Here is a 15,295-nt window from a genome sequence, read left to right as displayed (position 1 = left end):
GTGCAGGGGCCCACGGACTTGTGCCTTCTCCCAGGTTCATTAGCAGGAAGTTGGCATCAGAAGTAGAGCAGCTGGGCCTTGGATCATTGTCTGGGATGCTGGCATAGCATGCTGTGGCCTTGCCTGCTGTACCAAAACATCAGCCATTGTTACTTTGTTTCCTACGAAAAGCATGTTGTATATTTTTGATGATTACCATCCATTTTGAAAAAGCAGCAATGACATCAGGAGAACTGAGTTTGAGGTATTAGCTGCAAGGTCATGCTTTCCTGTTCTTAGCTGTAGAGTGGCTGTTTGGGTCACCATGCGGTTACTTCCCAAGTTGGGGCATCTCTGGAAACGATTCTTGTTGGGCTTTCGGCAACAGTTATCTTGAGTATTTGAAATAGTTTTCCTTGGAAATAGAGTGCTGTTCTCTGCCGTTATTGGGGCTGATACAGAATCATTTGTGAGGGAACAATTGAGAAGGGAATACATACATTCAGGAGATTGAGGCTGCAGCCCCTGTGGTGCTAAAGAGGTATGGCCAGAGACTGCACAATGCACCTGAAAAATCCAGGGAAAGACACTAGGAGTGGTTTAAGTATTCTTTGGGGTGGGAAAAAGCTGTTCATTTCTCTTGTAGGTTTTCAGACCGTTCGTGTTGGGACAGTGGGCACCCCCGTGGGCACCATCACTCTGTCTTGTGCTTACAGAATTAACTTGGCATTCATGTCAACCAGGTGAGGTAGAGCTTGGGAATCCAAAAGAATTCTGCAGAGGTGTTTTTGAAGGGGCTAGATTGTTTTTCCCTTCCCAGGCTCCAAGACTAAGTATAAAATTTAGCTTTGCCATTGCTAAAAGCAGTCCCTTTAGAAGCATAAACTTTAAGCATAGTTCTCAGATGGGAGGATTCATGTCCCAGAGCCAGCATGTCCCATGTGTAGAGAGGGGTGGTTGGCACCTGAGGTGTCCCCGGAGGCCTTGCGGTGGGGAGGGGGGGCTTGGGGGGCATTCTCAACACTGCCATCTGCTCATTGCATTACAGGCAATTTGAGAGGACCCCACCTATTATGGGGATTATCATTGATCACTTTGTGGACCGTCCCTACCCCAGCTCGTCTCCCATGCATCCCTGCAACTACAGGTGAGGAGTTCAATTCCTGTAATTGCAGGTGAGGGTGCTTTCCCAAATAGCATCTGTTGCGCAAAGGTACATAGAACCCCTTTATCAGCACTCACCAAGCTGGGGGAAAGTTGAATGGCAAGTTTCTCTTCTGGCTTGTGCCTCATAGGTACACCAAGTCTTGGGGCATACAGAATTTAGAAAAATTGTGGGCTTTTTGTATCCTGATAGTTATAGAACATTTCCCAGTAGCAAATTACTGAGAGAATGCAAGAATGGCAATTATTTGTGGAATGTCCTTTGCAAAATTGTTTTCAGATTTCCATCTGGCATAATTATACATTGACATAAGATGTCTCCAGGCCTAGACCTCAGGAGACAGAATCCTCTGGAGGGTGGAATGTGTTTCAGAAAGGACAGTACCTATTCGTGATGGGTTTGTGATGGTTTGTCTTCAGAGATTTGACTTTTTGTTTCACTGAGTCTGTTAGTGGTGTCTTTGAAGATCCAGGCCTGGCCCCAAGCTTAGGCTGAATTAGGAAAGCACCCTGAGGTAGTAGGAAAGGCATGCTATCAGGGTTGTGAAGGGCCATTGTCCAATCTCCAGATGCTGAGGTCTGAAAGTGTTTGACACGGTCCACTCCATGAGCCTCCCTCACATTGGGAACTCTGGCACAGTTCCCATGCGCCTCTGCTCACGTTTTGTGTTCTTTCTCAAACGGATGGCCACCACATAAAAAACCCACTGCTGCTTTTCCTCTTGTTAGAGCTGCTGCCGAGGATCCCGGGGTTGCATACCCCTCTGTGGAAGACTCTCAAGAAGTGTGTACCACGTCATTCTCCACCTCCCCTCCATCCCAGGTAGAGACATAGCTTCTGGGGTGGTGGTAGTTGTTCACAATGCAGAAGTATGAACTTTAGGGAGAAGTGTCCCTAAGGAGTAAGGAGACATCCTTTCCACTGGATGTCCTTGCAGTGTTTCACATCTGAAGTTATCAACCTGTGGGATTCCATGGAGCCTCTAGCTCCCTCACCACATCTTGTCAGTCCTTGGAAAGTCAGAGGATGCCAACCAGTGTAATCCCAGAGAGGCGCACTAGGTACACTAACCCACACCTGTTAAGTTAGTAGCTACATCTCTTTGGAAGTGATGAATATGGTTTGCAATAATGAAATAATGCAAAGAACCAATAATGACATGGTATCAATGCCAGGAGGCAGCCAGTGTGCAGCTTTTCTCAGTTGGCACGGATTTCTGCCAGTCCCATTTTCTGTGTGAACAGTTTTCACGACTGACTTTCTAACTTGAATCAGTCTTTAGTGGCAGACCCAGTTTCAGCAGCACAGACTACAAACAGTGCTGTCAGTATTCATGAAGGAAGCCTTTCTGTGGTCTTGTTGGGGGACACAACATGGTTCTGACACGGCCTTGCCTAGGAGGTCATCTTGCCAGCTGACTGAATTTGGGGCGTGATCTCTCTAGTCCCAGTCCTTCCTCTCCCATCTCTTCCTGTGGCTCCTTGCTCTACCTGCCAGCCATCCTGCTTCAACTTTTGCAAGACCTGACAATTCATTACCTTTATATGAATTTTGGGATTGCTTGTGTGCGTGCATGTGTGTGTGTGTTTAATAATTTTCCGTCCCTGCTTGTTCAGGAGGATTTGGTTTAAAGTCACGGTTCTAATCTCTGAGTAGCAGAGGTTAATGTCTCAGTATGACTTTACAAAGTCCATGGCTCACTTGTTCTGATTTATTCAGAGCGAGAGATTCTTGTCTGCAATTACAAACTGCCCACTTTGCTTCAGGGTATCGAAATGATTCTTACTTTCCACCCCCTTGATGTATGTAGATATGGGTGTCAGCATTGTCATGGGCAAGGCTGACTTGTGATGTCTGCAGTGACACAGCAACAGTGGAAAAAAAGGAGGCGGGGGCTGGCCCATTCTCTTAACCCTGCATTAAGAGGAATAGATTGATTTTTAGCCATCCAACATGTGCACGTGTAAATTTTAAGCTCATTAAACAATTTTATTGTGTTTTTTAAAGATTATTTTATTTAAAAATCAGAATTAGAAGAAGAGATAGATTGTCCATCTGTTGGCTTCCTCCGCATTTGGCTGCTACAGCCAGAACTAGGCTACTCTGAACCTGGGAGCCAGGAGCTTTTTCAGGTCTCCCACACAGTTGTACAGGAGGCCCAAGGACTTGGGCCATCCTCCACTGCTTTCCTAGGTCTTTAGCAGTGAGCTAGATGGAAAGTAGAACAGCCAGGACTTGAACTAGCACCCGTATGGGATGCTGGTGCTGTAGATGGCCTGCTATGCCAATATTAATGTGTTTTGCATACTATTCATAAATAATAAATAGAACTAAGACTCAGGAGAGATGAGGGGTGACAGTCTGGGGGAACTTTGACCCTAGGAGTAAAGGGATATTACTGGTGTTTGGATAAAATTAATTGGTCTGTGTAAAGAGAAGCCATCTTTTTCTCTTCTGTCTGTCACAGTTTAAAAGTAGATGATACCAAGATTTTTTCAACAATATGCATACCATAGAAAATCTAAAACAATTAAAATAACTATGCATGGTATAGGTGAGCCCTGTCATTAGTCCCTGACAGCTTCTGACGCCCGCAGTTTGGTGCAAAAGTACTCAACCTGATCCTCAGTGGTTAAGAGAAAAGCTTACGGGGGCCCGGCAGCGTGGCCTATCGGCTAAAGTCTTCACCTTGAATGTCCCGGGATCCAGTACGGATGCCGGTTCTAATCCCGGCAGCTCCACTTCCCATCCAGCTCCCTGCTTGTGGCCTGGGAAAGCAGTCGAGGATGGCCCAATGCTTTGGAATCCTGCACCCATGTGGGAGACCTGGAAGAGGTTCCTGGTTTCGGATCAGTGCAGCACCGGCCGTTGCGGTCACTTGGGGAGTGAATCATCAGACGGAAGATCTTAAAAAAAAGGCTTATGGGGCTCCGGTGCGATAGTGTAGTGGTTAAGGTCCTTGCGCTGGGATCCCATATGGTCACTGGTTCTAATCCCGGCGGCCTCGCTTCCCATCCAGCCCCATGCTCGTGTCCTGGGAGAACAGTCGAGGACGGCCCAAATCTGTGGGACCCTGCACCCACGTGGGAGACCCGGAAAAGCTCCTGGCTCCGGATCGGCGCAGTACCGGCCATTTTGCTCACTTGGGGAGTGGACCATCGGACGGAGGATCTTCCTCTCTGTCTCTCCTCCTCTGTATATCCGGCTTTCTAATAAAAATAAATAAATCTTTTAAAAAAAAGTTTTTCTCATTCCTGTTAATATTGAGATCTTGATTTTATCTTGGGACTTGCATAATTATTAGATGACTTTCATTGAAACTTTTGGTAGGGTGTACAATACATGTTTTGTGATTGATCTGTGAGTGGACTCAAGAAATACCTGTGATCCTGAAGCTGCTTTGGTGACCTAAAGTCCTCACCTCCAGTTCTAAGGGAAATTCGTTACTTGGTTCTAAAAATGGGAGAACAAGTCCCCAAATAACCATCGTGCAGACAGATAATATTAAAATCATCAGTTTGTGAGGGTTTTTTTGTTTTTGTTTTTACCTTAAAATTTTGAGACACAGAAAGAGACCAACAAAGTTTTCCACCTGCTGGCTCACTTCCCAGTTGCTCATAATGGCCAGGACTGGGCCAGGCCAAAAGAAGGTCTTCCATGTAGATAGCTGGAACCCAGTTCCTTGAGATGTCTTTGAGCAGGAACCTGGGTATCCATTCACATCACTGCCAGGACTACAGGGATGTGTACACACACACACACACACACTGCTACCTAAGGTGACATGGAAGGGCACATACACACACACATACACACTGCTACCTAAGGTGACGTGGAGGGGCACACACAAACACACTGCTACCTAGGGTGACGTGGAAGGGCACATACACACACACTGCTACCGAGGGTGATGTGGAGGGGCACATACACACACACACACTGCTACCGAGGGTGACATGGAAGGACACACACACACACACACACACACTGCTACCTAAGGTGACATGGAAGGGCACACACAAACACACACCCCTGCTACGGAGGGTGACATGGGAGGGCACATACACACACACATACACACTGCTACCTAAGGTGACGTGGAAGGGCACATACACACACACATACACACTGCTACCTAAGGTGACGTGGAGGGGCACATACACACACACACACTGCTACCTAGGGTGACGTGGAAGGGCACATACACACACACATACACACTGCTACCTAAGGTGACGTGGAGGGGCGCATACACACACACATACACATTGCTACCTAGGGTGACGTGGAAGGACACACACACACACACTGCTACCGAGGGTGACATGGAAGGGCACATACACACACACACTGCTACCTAGGGTGACGTGGAGGGGCACATACACACACACACACACACTGCTACCTAAGGTGACGTGGAAGGACACACACAAACACACACCCCTGCTACCGAGGGTGATGTGGAAGGACACACACACACACACACACTGCTACTGAGGGTGACATGGAAGGGCACTGGAGCTTTTCAAATTCTGGGCAACCTGTGTCAGCTGTTTGAGCTCACCTGTCTCTGCAGATGCTGGGTCCCTGCTAAGGAATGTAGGCTCGTGTGGCAAGCCCAGCAGCCTTTCATCTTGGCGCGCCTGGCAGCCACTCTCAACTCTTTCTCTTCAGGAACTGCCCTCTTACTTCCTCCACCACTTTCTTGTTGTAAGATTTACTTTTATTATGAAGTCAGATATACAGAGAAGAGGAGAGATAGGAAGATCTTCCGTCTGATGATTCCCCAAGTGACCACAATGGCTGGTGCTGTGCCAGTCCGAAGCCAGGAGCCAGGAACCTCTTCCAGGTCTGCCACATGGGTGCAGGATTCCAAAGCATTGGGCCATCCTCGACTGCTTTCCCAGGCCACAAGCAGGGAGCTGGATGGGAAGTGGAGCTGCCAGGATTAGAACCGGCATCCGTATTGGATCCCGGCACGTTCAAGGTGAGGACTTTAGCCGCTAGGCCACGCTGCCAGGCCCCCTCCAACACTTCTTGGCTGCTTCAGGTTCCTGGGTTTTTCCAGTGATACCAGCTTCTGTCACCTCCTCCCGCTGCTGGTCTGGGAGACAGGCCTGCATGATGTGCCTAAGATAAAGGTCATTTCTTAGGAATCCTCCAAGTCGTCCCTTGGGAAGCCAGGCAGACTCCCTCCCCACTGCCCTCCTGAGTCACCCACCTCCCAGCCCAGCCTCTTGCTGCTGCCCTCGCCTGAGTTGTTTTCACTTCTTTTCTCAAGTCCCTTTTTTTTCTTTCTTTTTTCTTCTCTTGTCTCCTATCTCTATGTGTCTGTGCACAGTGCGTGTTTACTGTCACAAAGGCACATTTTCAGACCCCTACTCCTGTGGTGATGGACACCCTGAGGGTCCCCATGGCAGAACTGGCCTTTTCCCATCAAGTGAGTCCATATGGGGAGAAGGGGATATGATGAGAGGGCATCTTTCTGTTTTAAAATAGCAGCTAAAAATACAAGGTCCAGCTAGGTGCCCCCAAGTGTTCCATGGGATTATTAGGAGGCTTAATTGACTTCAACAAGCAGAGCCACAGCCCAGTGGCCTAAAATAGGAGCTTTCATTTACTCCACCTCCTACCATCAATGTGACAAATAAACACGGTTATTTATATTGAATTTCCAAATAAACAACTCAAGACTGTTAGTCTTTCCTCTGTGAATATAATTAGGAAGCTTCCGGTCCCCGGGGGTGATGGAGGGTGTGATTCAAGCCCATGGCCTTCTGTTTCAAAGGGACCTCAAGGACAAAGGAGAAAATAGAATGGCTGGAAAAATCACAGGCCTTTGGCAGCACGTTCTGCCCAGGCTTGTGCTCCACAAATCTGCTGGGCTTGAGACTGAAACAGTAGCACGAGCCCCTGGGCATGGGGGAGCAGGGAGTTCATTTGAGACTTTCGGGAGCCCCCTAGAGCCAGGATCCTAATCCCAGTAGGGAGAAACTTTTTTTGGCTAACTCAGAAGGACCAGTCTGTCTATAACCCTGGGAGCTGTAGTATCAGGCCCTATGCACGTGGTTGTGTGGGTGGGGCCTGTCCCCCTGGAATTCCAGCTTAGTCACACTCTAGGACTGCCTCGTGTCCCCCGCCTTCCTCTGCCCCTTTCTGTTTTTCTCTTGCTTAGCTCTCAAGCTCTCGCCTTTCCTATCAGCCTGCTGCCCTGGGCGTTGGATCAACTGACCTGGCTTATCCAGTAGTGTTTGCTGCTGGCTTAAATGCAACACACCCTCACCAGGTATCTTCCATGGGCGGGGAGGACAAGGGGTTTCCAATGCTGCCCCCCCACCTGCTGTGAGGTGGTTGAGGGGACCCCATGGGATGACAGAGATGCTCTGAGCATTTGGAAGTAAAACTGTTTGAAAACTCCAGAGGACTACCATGGCTGAGAAGAAGCCCCTTAAACCCCAGAAAGCAGAGAAGCCTGGCCTGGGCTCTGTTCTTTCCCTCTGCCATCGTTCACTACTATGCGCATCTCGCATCCACTGAGCCCAGGGAGGATAATGAGCCAGGTAGTCTTGTCTCCGTGGAGGTGTGCAAGCTCAGCAGACAACGCCTCCATCCTGGGCCACGCGGTTTCCCACAAACCTGACACTGCTGTGCCTCACTGTGCCTTTCCACTTTCCCTGAAGCTCATGGTTCCTGGGAAAGAAGGTGGAGTGCCCCTGGCTCCCAACCAGCCTGCCCACGGTGCCCAGGCGGACCAAGAGAGAGTGTCGACCCACACCACTTCTGACGGGGCCCACTGTGCTGCCACACCTTCCAGCAGGTGAGTTCACATCTCCCGGCTCTGCTGCTACCAAGGCCCTGACACACATGTGCCTGTGTGGTGTCAGGAAAGAGTAGAAGTTTTGTCAAAGTTCATGGAAATGCAAACAGTGAAAAAACTGGTTTTGGATTTCAAAAAAAATTTTTTTCACCAGAATAAATTTGTTAACTGCTTTTTTTTTCCCCCCAATAAAATGAAGAATCCAAATAGCTTTTGGCATCCACTCAGGCTTGGCATTGTGCCCAAAATGTAGCATTTTTAAAGCTCCTGATAGAAGTGTTGGGTTGTAGCTGGAACCTGGGGAAGCCCGCTGGCCTGCACTACTCGCAGGAATCAGCACAGCTGGCTTATCATCCCTTGTCCTGCTTGCCTGCCTTTTAGTTTGGTTTATTATTTGACAGACATCTTTCATCTGGGTCTCCCACAGGGATGTAGGGGCCCAGACATTTGGGCTATCTTCCACTTCTTTTCCCAGGCATTAGCAGGGTGCTGACCCTGGAACCGGAGCAGCTAGGACAGAAACCAGCGATCACAAATGGTGTGTTGGAGTGGCAGCTATGGCGTGGTACCAGCCATTTCAGTGATTTCTCAGGACCAGGACAGGCCTACCTTGTCACCCGTTTGGAACAACAGTTTATTTGCCATTGTTCTTAGTGGGTTCTTTTTCTTGTTCTGTCAGTCTTTAGGAAATGCTTTGAAAACAACCGTTCTTGCTCTGACACACCATCTTTGTCATGGTTTTGGGGCCCACTGCACACTCGCTGCAGTCTCTTGGGCCACACACCTCCTCCGTCACTGGGGACTGCTGTCTTTATTGCCAGAGTCACCAAATTGTTGCTGTCTTGGAAATATGGTGCTTGTGGTCACCAGTGTGCCTCACCATGTCAGTTACAACCTTGAACAATGGGTCCAAGAGCTTTACCGTGGAAGATGTGGAGATAGGAAAAGACAACGCCTGAAGCTGGGAATCCTGAGGAGAAAAATAGGGTGTAAGGGGGCAGACAGGTAGATGACAAGGACACTGGTGAGGAAGAGGGTACAGCTGAAGGTGAGGGGTCGAGACAGCAGAAACATGCAGCTGAGAAGGGCATGAATGCTGACAGGACACCAAGAAGTTAAGGGTGATGAGGCTGGCCAGATGACAGAACAGGGAAAATTTGAAGTGAAAAAAGGTCGCCATGATCTCTTCACCCGCCACTTCTCATCTCAGGAACTAAATGAGGTCACTTTGGAGTTCAGAAGCCACCAGCCACCGTGGCAGGGCAGAACACAGAGGTCATGCACACTGCCTTCCAACCAAAGCCACAGGACCTTGCAACAAAACTCACAACCCTGCTTTTAAAAAACAAGACAATGGGCCCGGCAGCGTGGCCTAGCAGCTAAAGTCCTTGCCTTGAATGCCCCGGGATCCCATATGGGTGCCGGTTCTAATCCCGGCAGCTCCACTTCCCATCCAGCTCTCTGCTTGTGGCCTGGGAAAGCAGTCGAGGACAGCCCAATGCTTTGGGACCCTGCACCCGCGTGGGAGACCCGGAAGAGGTTCCTGGTTCCTGGCTTCGGATTGGCGCGCACTAGCCTGTTGCGGCTCACTTGGGGAGTGAAACATCGGATGGAAGATCTTCCTCTCTGTCTCTCCTCCTCTCTGTATATCCGGCTTTCCAATAATAATAAATCTAAAAAAAAAAAAAAAAAAAAAACAAGATAGTAAAGTACTTTAGGGTTCAGTGCTGTGGTTCAAGCCCCTGTCTGCAACACTGGCATCCCATATAAGTGCCAGTGTAAGTCTCACACTTCCAATCTAGCTGCCTGTTGTTGCCTGAGAAGGCAACAAATGATCACATGAGAGACCCGGACAAAACTGCTGGCTGCTGGCTTCATCTAGGGAACGAACCAGCAGACAGAAGACTCCTCGCTCTCTGCCTCTGCCTCTTTATTTTCCGTGTGCCTATTAGGGATCAACCACTTTTAATGGTCTCTGGATGACCAAACCTGCCTTGCGGTTGTTCAGTATCCTACTTCTGACTCTCCTTGTGGAAACACCTGGTAAAACAGCCACAGGGGATCTCTGTACATTTGGAATAATTAATGCAGTTAGCTCGTATGGAACATTCTAAAAGGCAGAGATGAGAGGGTTTTTTTTTCCCTTTTGTTGGTCTGGCTGGTTGCTACTTTTGTTTTGCTTTTTAGTCTATCTGATGTATATGTGAAATGGTGTTATCCAGTGAGGAACCAAAATTTTACTTTGATAAGTTGTTCTAGCAACACAACAAACCAAATGGAATGCTGGTCGTTTCTGATGGCCGGAGTTATGCATGGCATTTGTCAGGTGGCACCCTGCAGAAGTCAGTGCTGCCAGCTCCCGTTTCAGGAGGAGGGTGTCACAGGAGAGGGAGGCTGGCCTAGGCTCCCTTGGACCTGGAGAGGATACAGGACACGGCCCACATACTCTGACCCCGGAGTTCCTGCTGCTCCTGGCACGGCCCTCAGCACTCCCCTGGGAACTGCAGTGGACCCGCCCTGCCTACTCACGCTTGGAATGGAGGCACCCAGGGACTCCAGGACCGCAGGGCTCCCCCAACCAGAGTGCACACTCTGATCCCTGAAATTCCTGGCGTTTCTCATTCCCACAGGAGAGGAGTGGGAGAGAAAGCATTTGGGAAAAATCACTTTATACAATCCATCAAGAACATTCATTTCCTGCCTGGTCTCTAAAACCTCTGTCCCACGTTATCCCAGCAGCTGTCAGAGGATCAGAAGAGGAACTCAGCCATTTTACATGCTTTTGTTTCTGAGCTTCCATTCCTGAGCCTGTTTGTGAATAGCCAACACAGAGGGGACATTCTTAAATAAATAAATATATATATATATATATATATGTATGTATGTATATACGTTTATGTACACATATTTATATTTACATATCTGTTTTATTGGGAAGGCAGATTTACAAAGAAAAGGAGAGACAGGGAAAGGTCTTCCATCTGCTGGTTCACTCCCTAAATGGCCACAATGTCCGAAACTGAGCGGATCCAAAGCTAGGAGCTTCCTCTGGATCTTCCACATGTGTACAGGAGCCCAAGGACTTGAGCCATCCTTTGCAGCTTTCCCAGGCTACATGCAGGGAACTGGATAGGAAGTGGAGCAGCCTGGATTAGAATCAGCACCCCTGTTGGATGCCAGTGCTTCAGGCAGAGGATAGTAGATTCTGGGGAAACACAAGAGACTACCACTCTCCCTTCCTTCTTGCAGTGAGGATGCCGAAACTGTATCCAACAGCAGTGAGGGCCGGGCCTCCCCTCGGGATGTCCTGGAGACCATCTTTGTTCGGAAAGTGGGGGCTTTTGTCAACAAACCCGTCAACCAGGTGATTCTTATGTCATTGCCGTTGCCTTGTGTGTGAGTTCCTGAGTTTTACGTGAGGATTTGTGAGCCTGGAATCTGTTGAAATATCAAGTATAGTGTGTGTGTGTGTGTGTGTGTGTAAGAAGTGTTGTTCTGGAGTCTTTTAAGCTCTGTTGGGGAGAGAAGCTAGACCCTGCTGGGGCAGAGTCACAGCCCTACCTCAGCTTATGTGACCAGTGGAGTTGGCCACAGTGGGCTCAGGAGGTGTCTTGTCCTAACAGTAGGTCCGTGAACTCAGTCTGTGAGGCAATGCAGAAGCTGGGATGAAGGGCAGGCACTGATGATTTCCTCTTGTGTCTCTTTAGGTGCCCCTGACGAGTTTGGACATCCCCTTTGCCATGTTTGCTCCCAAGAATTTGGAGCTGGAGGATACTGACCCAATGGTGAGACCAACACGGGCCACCAATCTCCAGGGCATGGCACCTTCATCATCATCAACCTTCCTGGGCCAGATGGCTTGGTCCTTCGCAGACCACCAGTCTGTACACAGCACTGAAATCTTTACAGAATTCTCAGATTTTTTTTTTTTTTTTCAGATTTATTTATCTGAAAGCTTCAGTTAGAGAGAGACCTCCCATCTGCTGGTTCCCTCCTACAGTGGCTGCAGTGGTCAGGGCTGGGCCAAGAAGGAGCCGGGAGTTCTGTGTGGGTGTGGCATGTGGGAGGCAGTGAGGATGCTACTTTTCCAGGTGCGTCAGCAGGGAGCTAGATCAGAAGCAGAGTAGCCAGGCCTAGAACCAGCACTTGGCTGCAGAATGCTGGGTTTGCAGGCAGACAGCAGCATAACCCCTACAGAGCACCACCTACTCTTCCTCAGATTCGGATAGCACTTCCCAGGAGCAGCTGTTGACTCTGCCTTATCATGAAACAGGTGAATCCCCCTGACTCCCCGGATCCCGAGTCTCCTCTCCAGTGCAGCCTGCACTCTGATGGTTCCAGTGGGGGCAGCAGTGGCAATGCCCATGATGACTTCGTCATGATTGACTTTGTAAGTGGCCACCCATGCCTTTGCCCTTTGCCATCCTGGAAGTAGTGAACCAGGAGGCAACTCCTGCGATTGAACAAGAATTCTTTCACCGGGCACCCTGCCAGGAACCATGTCTGGGGAAGTGTTCAGAGGCCCATGACAACAAGGCGTTTTGTGCTGTGTCTTGGCAGTTCACCGTGAACGTTTTTTTCTTGTGATGTCCATGTAGGTGCTGCTCACCAAGTGGCTAGCCCTTGTTATGTAGAGGAGTTTGGAGGAAGGAGGTGCAAACCTCGGCAGGGGTGCGGCCTGCTTGTGCCAGGAACAAGGGTCACCACAGGTGCACACCTCGCTGGCGAGACGAGCCTAGAGGAACCCAGTGCTAAGCACTGGGGGCCAGGACAACACTGGCTTCCAATGTCCCCCCCTCTGTCACTTTGCTCTGACCCTACACACGCTAATGCGTGTCTGTCTTGTTTCCAAAGAAACCGGCATTTTCAAAAGATGACATTCTTCCCATGGACTTGGGGACCTTCTACCGGGAATTCCAGAACCCTCCTCAGCTGAGCAGCCTCTCCATAGACATCGGAGCCCAGTCCATGGCGGAGGACTTGGTATGGAAGCCCCTTTCTCTCCTTGGCCCACCCTTGCTCCTCCTGTCTCCTTCAGAACAGGAATGCACTTGCAGGCTGCTTGGTGATTTGCATTCTCTTGAATTTGCTCAGACTCAGTTCCTCCTTTGCTGTCCTTTTCCAGCATCACCCAGGCCCTTGCCTTCTGTGCCCTCTTGACTGTGCTGCCCAGTGCTGCCCAGCCAGTCTGTCTTGACAGCCTGTGTTCAGCGGTGGAATTTACCCAGCAGGTGGCCCTGGTCCACGGCTGAGCGGCAGTTTCCCTGCCTTCTCCTGGGCAGAAGGAAAGAGAATAGAGGTCTTCCATCTGCTGGTTCACTCCCCAAGTGACTGCAGCTGCCAGGGGTGAGGCAGGCCAGAGCAAGGAGCCAGGAGCTACATCTGGCTCTCTCTTGCCAATGTCAAATGCTGCAGCACTTGGGCCATCTCCCACAGCTCTTCCCAGGCCATTAGCAGGGAGCTGAATTGGAAGTGGCCCCCATTTGGGATGCCGAAATTGCTTCATTTACTATTCCAGCCCCAATTATAGTTACTAACACCTGTTGGAGTTTTCTCAGTACCCAGCATTTTTTCTGAGTGCTTTAACAGGAATCTGACAGCTATAAGCAGTAGATTTTTCATCCCCAGTTTTGGATGAGAAAACGGACACTCTGATCTTCTTGACTGTGCTGACCCACAGTGAAGCCAAACAAAGTTGCGGTGCCAGCCATCCTGGCTCTTCAAGGCCTGCTTGGGTACTCACTCCCCTGCCCCTCTTGCAACTTGCCCGGGGAAGAAAATGAATCCAGGAACAGAACACACACAATGGCACGGCTGGTGCGCATTGCTCCTGGAGCACTCCATGTGCCTCAGCTCAGTTGTCCTGGCCACTTCTGAGCAGACAGTGTGACACATGCAGGTCCCTAGCATGCCCCCCCACCTGCCCCCATTATGACTCTTCTGATGGGATTTCAGTGGTTCAGCTCCCCAGAGGCAGTTTAATGTTTGCTTATTCCAGATCTCAGACTGGTCAGCTTCTCACAACTGTCTCTGCATCTCATTTATTGTTCTCTCTCTCTCCCCTCTTTCCCAGCTATGCAAAGATGTAGATTCCTAGGTCAGGACTCTCATGGGGACTGCCTTGTTCCCCAGTTGATTCTTGTGCCCTGCTAATAAGGTGTAAAGAATTTTTTTTAAAGTTTGTTTATTTATTTGAGAAGCAGAACACACAGAGAGGAAGGGAGTTAGATACCTTCCATCTCCCAGTTCACTCCTAATTGGCTGCAACATTCAGGGCTGGGCCAGACCAAAGTCAGAAGCCAGGAGCTTCATCTGGTTCTCCCACGTGAACACTTGGACCACCTTAGGGTGCTATCCCAGGCATATTTGCAGAGAGCTGGGACTTGAACAGGCACCCATATGGGGGCTTTACTTCAGAATGCTGCAACATTGACCCCAAAGTCTTTCACTTAATAACTTAATTCTTAGAGCAGTACTGTCTGATCTCTGCCAGAGGTTGTCATCTTTGTTTCTCTGTCTCATCCCATTTTTGATATAGTCCTTTCTGGTGACCTGCTTGGATTCCATAAGCCATTCTGTGCCTTGCAGTGCCACAGAGCCCCAGGTGCCTGTAGTCCTCTTCCCTAGGCCTGCTATGCTACCCTGGTTCTCAGCACCCTTCTGGCCTTACTGGCTGACCCTACAGGAGCTCCGGAGTAAGCCGTGCTTTATTCTCTCTACAGGACTCCCTGCCAGAGAAGCTGGCCGTGCACGAGAAGAACGTCCGAGAGTTTGATGCCTTTGTGGAAACCTTGCAGTAAAAGTGTCCGTAGTGACCTGTGGCATCCCTTGCTGTGGTCCTAGGGAAGGCGAGTCCCTCAGCCATCAGCTGCTCCAGTCCCTCCTTCTGCCCCACAGGAACCCACAAGTTCCTGCTCTCGGACCCCGGAGACTCCATGGCACCCATCAAAGGCAGGAGCTGTGATTGAGAGGACTCAGGCTTTGGCCTTGGAGACTAACAGCCCCTTTGTCACAGGAGGGCCCAAGGCCTGCAGCAGGGACATCTATGGGCCCCTGAGCCTCCTGCTGCCAGCCTCCTATCTGGGGGTGCCCTTGCCCTGTGACATTCCCGCAGGGGCCCCTGAGCCTGGAACCAGGCTGTGGGAAGGAAGGAGTGGGTCCTCTAGGCCCTTGGTTGTCCCCTATAGCTGCAGGAGCCCTCCTGTTTCTCTCTCGCCCTCTCTGCCCCTGTGCCTGGCCCACTTGTGGGTGAATGTACAGGACTCCTACCTACCCTCTATCCTCCCTACCCCTGCACGAGGTGACAAGAACTCCAAAGCCATGCCGAACCCCGG

At 49.9% G+C, this 15,295-nt stretch overlaps 1 protein-coding gene across 11 annotated transcripts in view; it reads left to right on the top strand.

Annotated features, from left to right (window-relative positions):
- ATG13 (autophagy related 13) overlaps positions 1 to 14,776 on the top strand; it is a 69,405-nt gene extending 54,629 nt beyond the window's left edge. For 5 of the 11 annotated variants that reach the window (XM_058663089.1, XM_058663090.1, XM_058663091.1 and 2 more), the window contains 11 exons: positions 626 to 722; positions 1,028 to 1,126; positions 1,873 to 1,966; positions 6,486 to 6,584; positions 7,320 to 7,430; positions 7,825 to 7,961; positions 11,211 to 11,325; positions 11,669 to 11,746; positions 12,235 to 12,351; positions 12,816 to 12,944; positions 14,684 to 14,776. In XM_058663089.1, coding sequence (XP_058519072.1) covers positions 626 to 722; positions 1,028 to 1,126; positions 1,873 to 1,966; positions 6,486 to 6,584; positions 7,320 to 7,430; positions 7,825 to 7,961; positions 11,211 to 11,325; positions 11,669 to 11,746; positions 12,235 to 12,351; positions 12,816 to 12,944; positions 14,684 to 14,761 — 1,154 coding nt within the window. In that variant the 3' untranslated portion in view covers positions 14,762 to 14,776. The remainder of the gene's footprint in view (positions 1 to 625; positions 723 to 1,027; positions 1,127 to 1,872; positions 1,967 to 6,485; positions 6,585 to 7,319; positions 7,431 to 7,824; positions 7,962 to 11,210; positions 11,326 to 11,668; positions 11,747 to 12,234; positions 12,352 to 12,815; positions 12,945 to 14,683) is intronic. The other 6 variants (XM_058663092.1, XM_004585354.4, XM_058663093.1 and 3 more) reach the window with 4 other exon arrangements.
- The last annotated feature ends 519 nt before the right edge of the window (positions 14,777 to 15,295 follow it).

The sequence above is a fragment of the Ochotona princeps genome, chromosome 4 (assembly GCF_030435755.1).
Source record: "Ochotona princeps isolate mOchPri1 chromosome 4, mOchPri1.hap1, whole genome shotgun sequence".
Lineage (NCBI taxonomy): Eukaryota > Metazoa > Chordata > Mammalia > Lagomorpha > Ochotonidae > Ochotona > Ochotona princeps.
The sequence above is the reverse complement of the archived record's forward strand: the minus strand, read 5'-3'. Positions and strand labels throughout refer to the sequence as shown.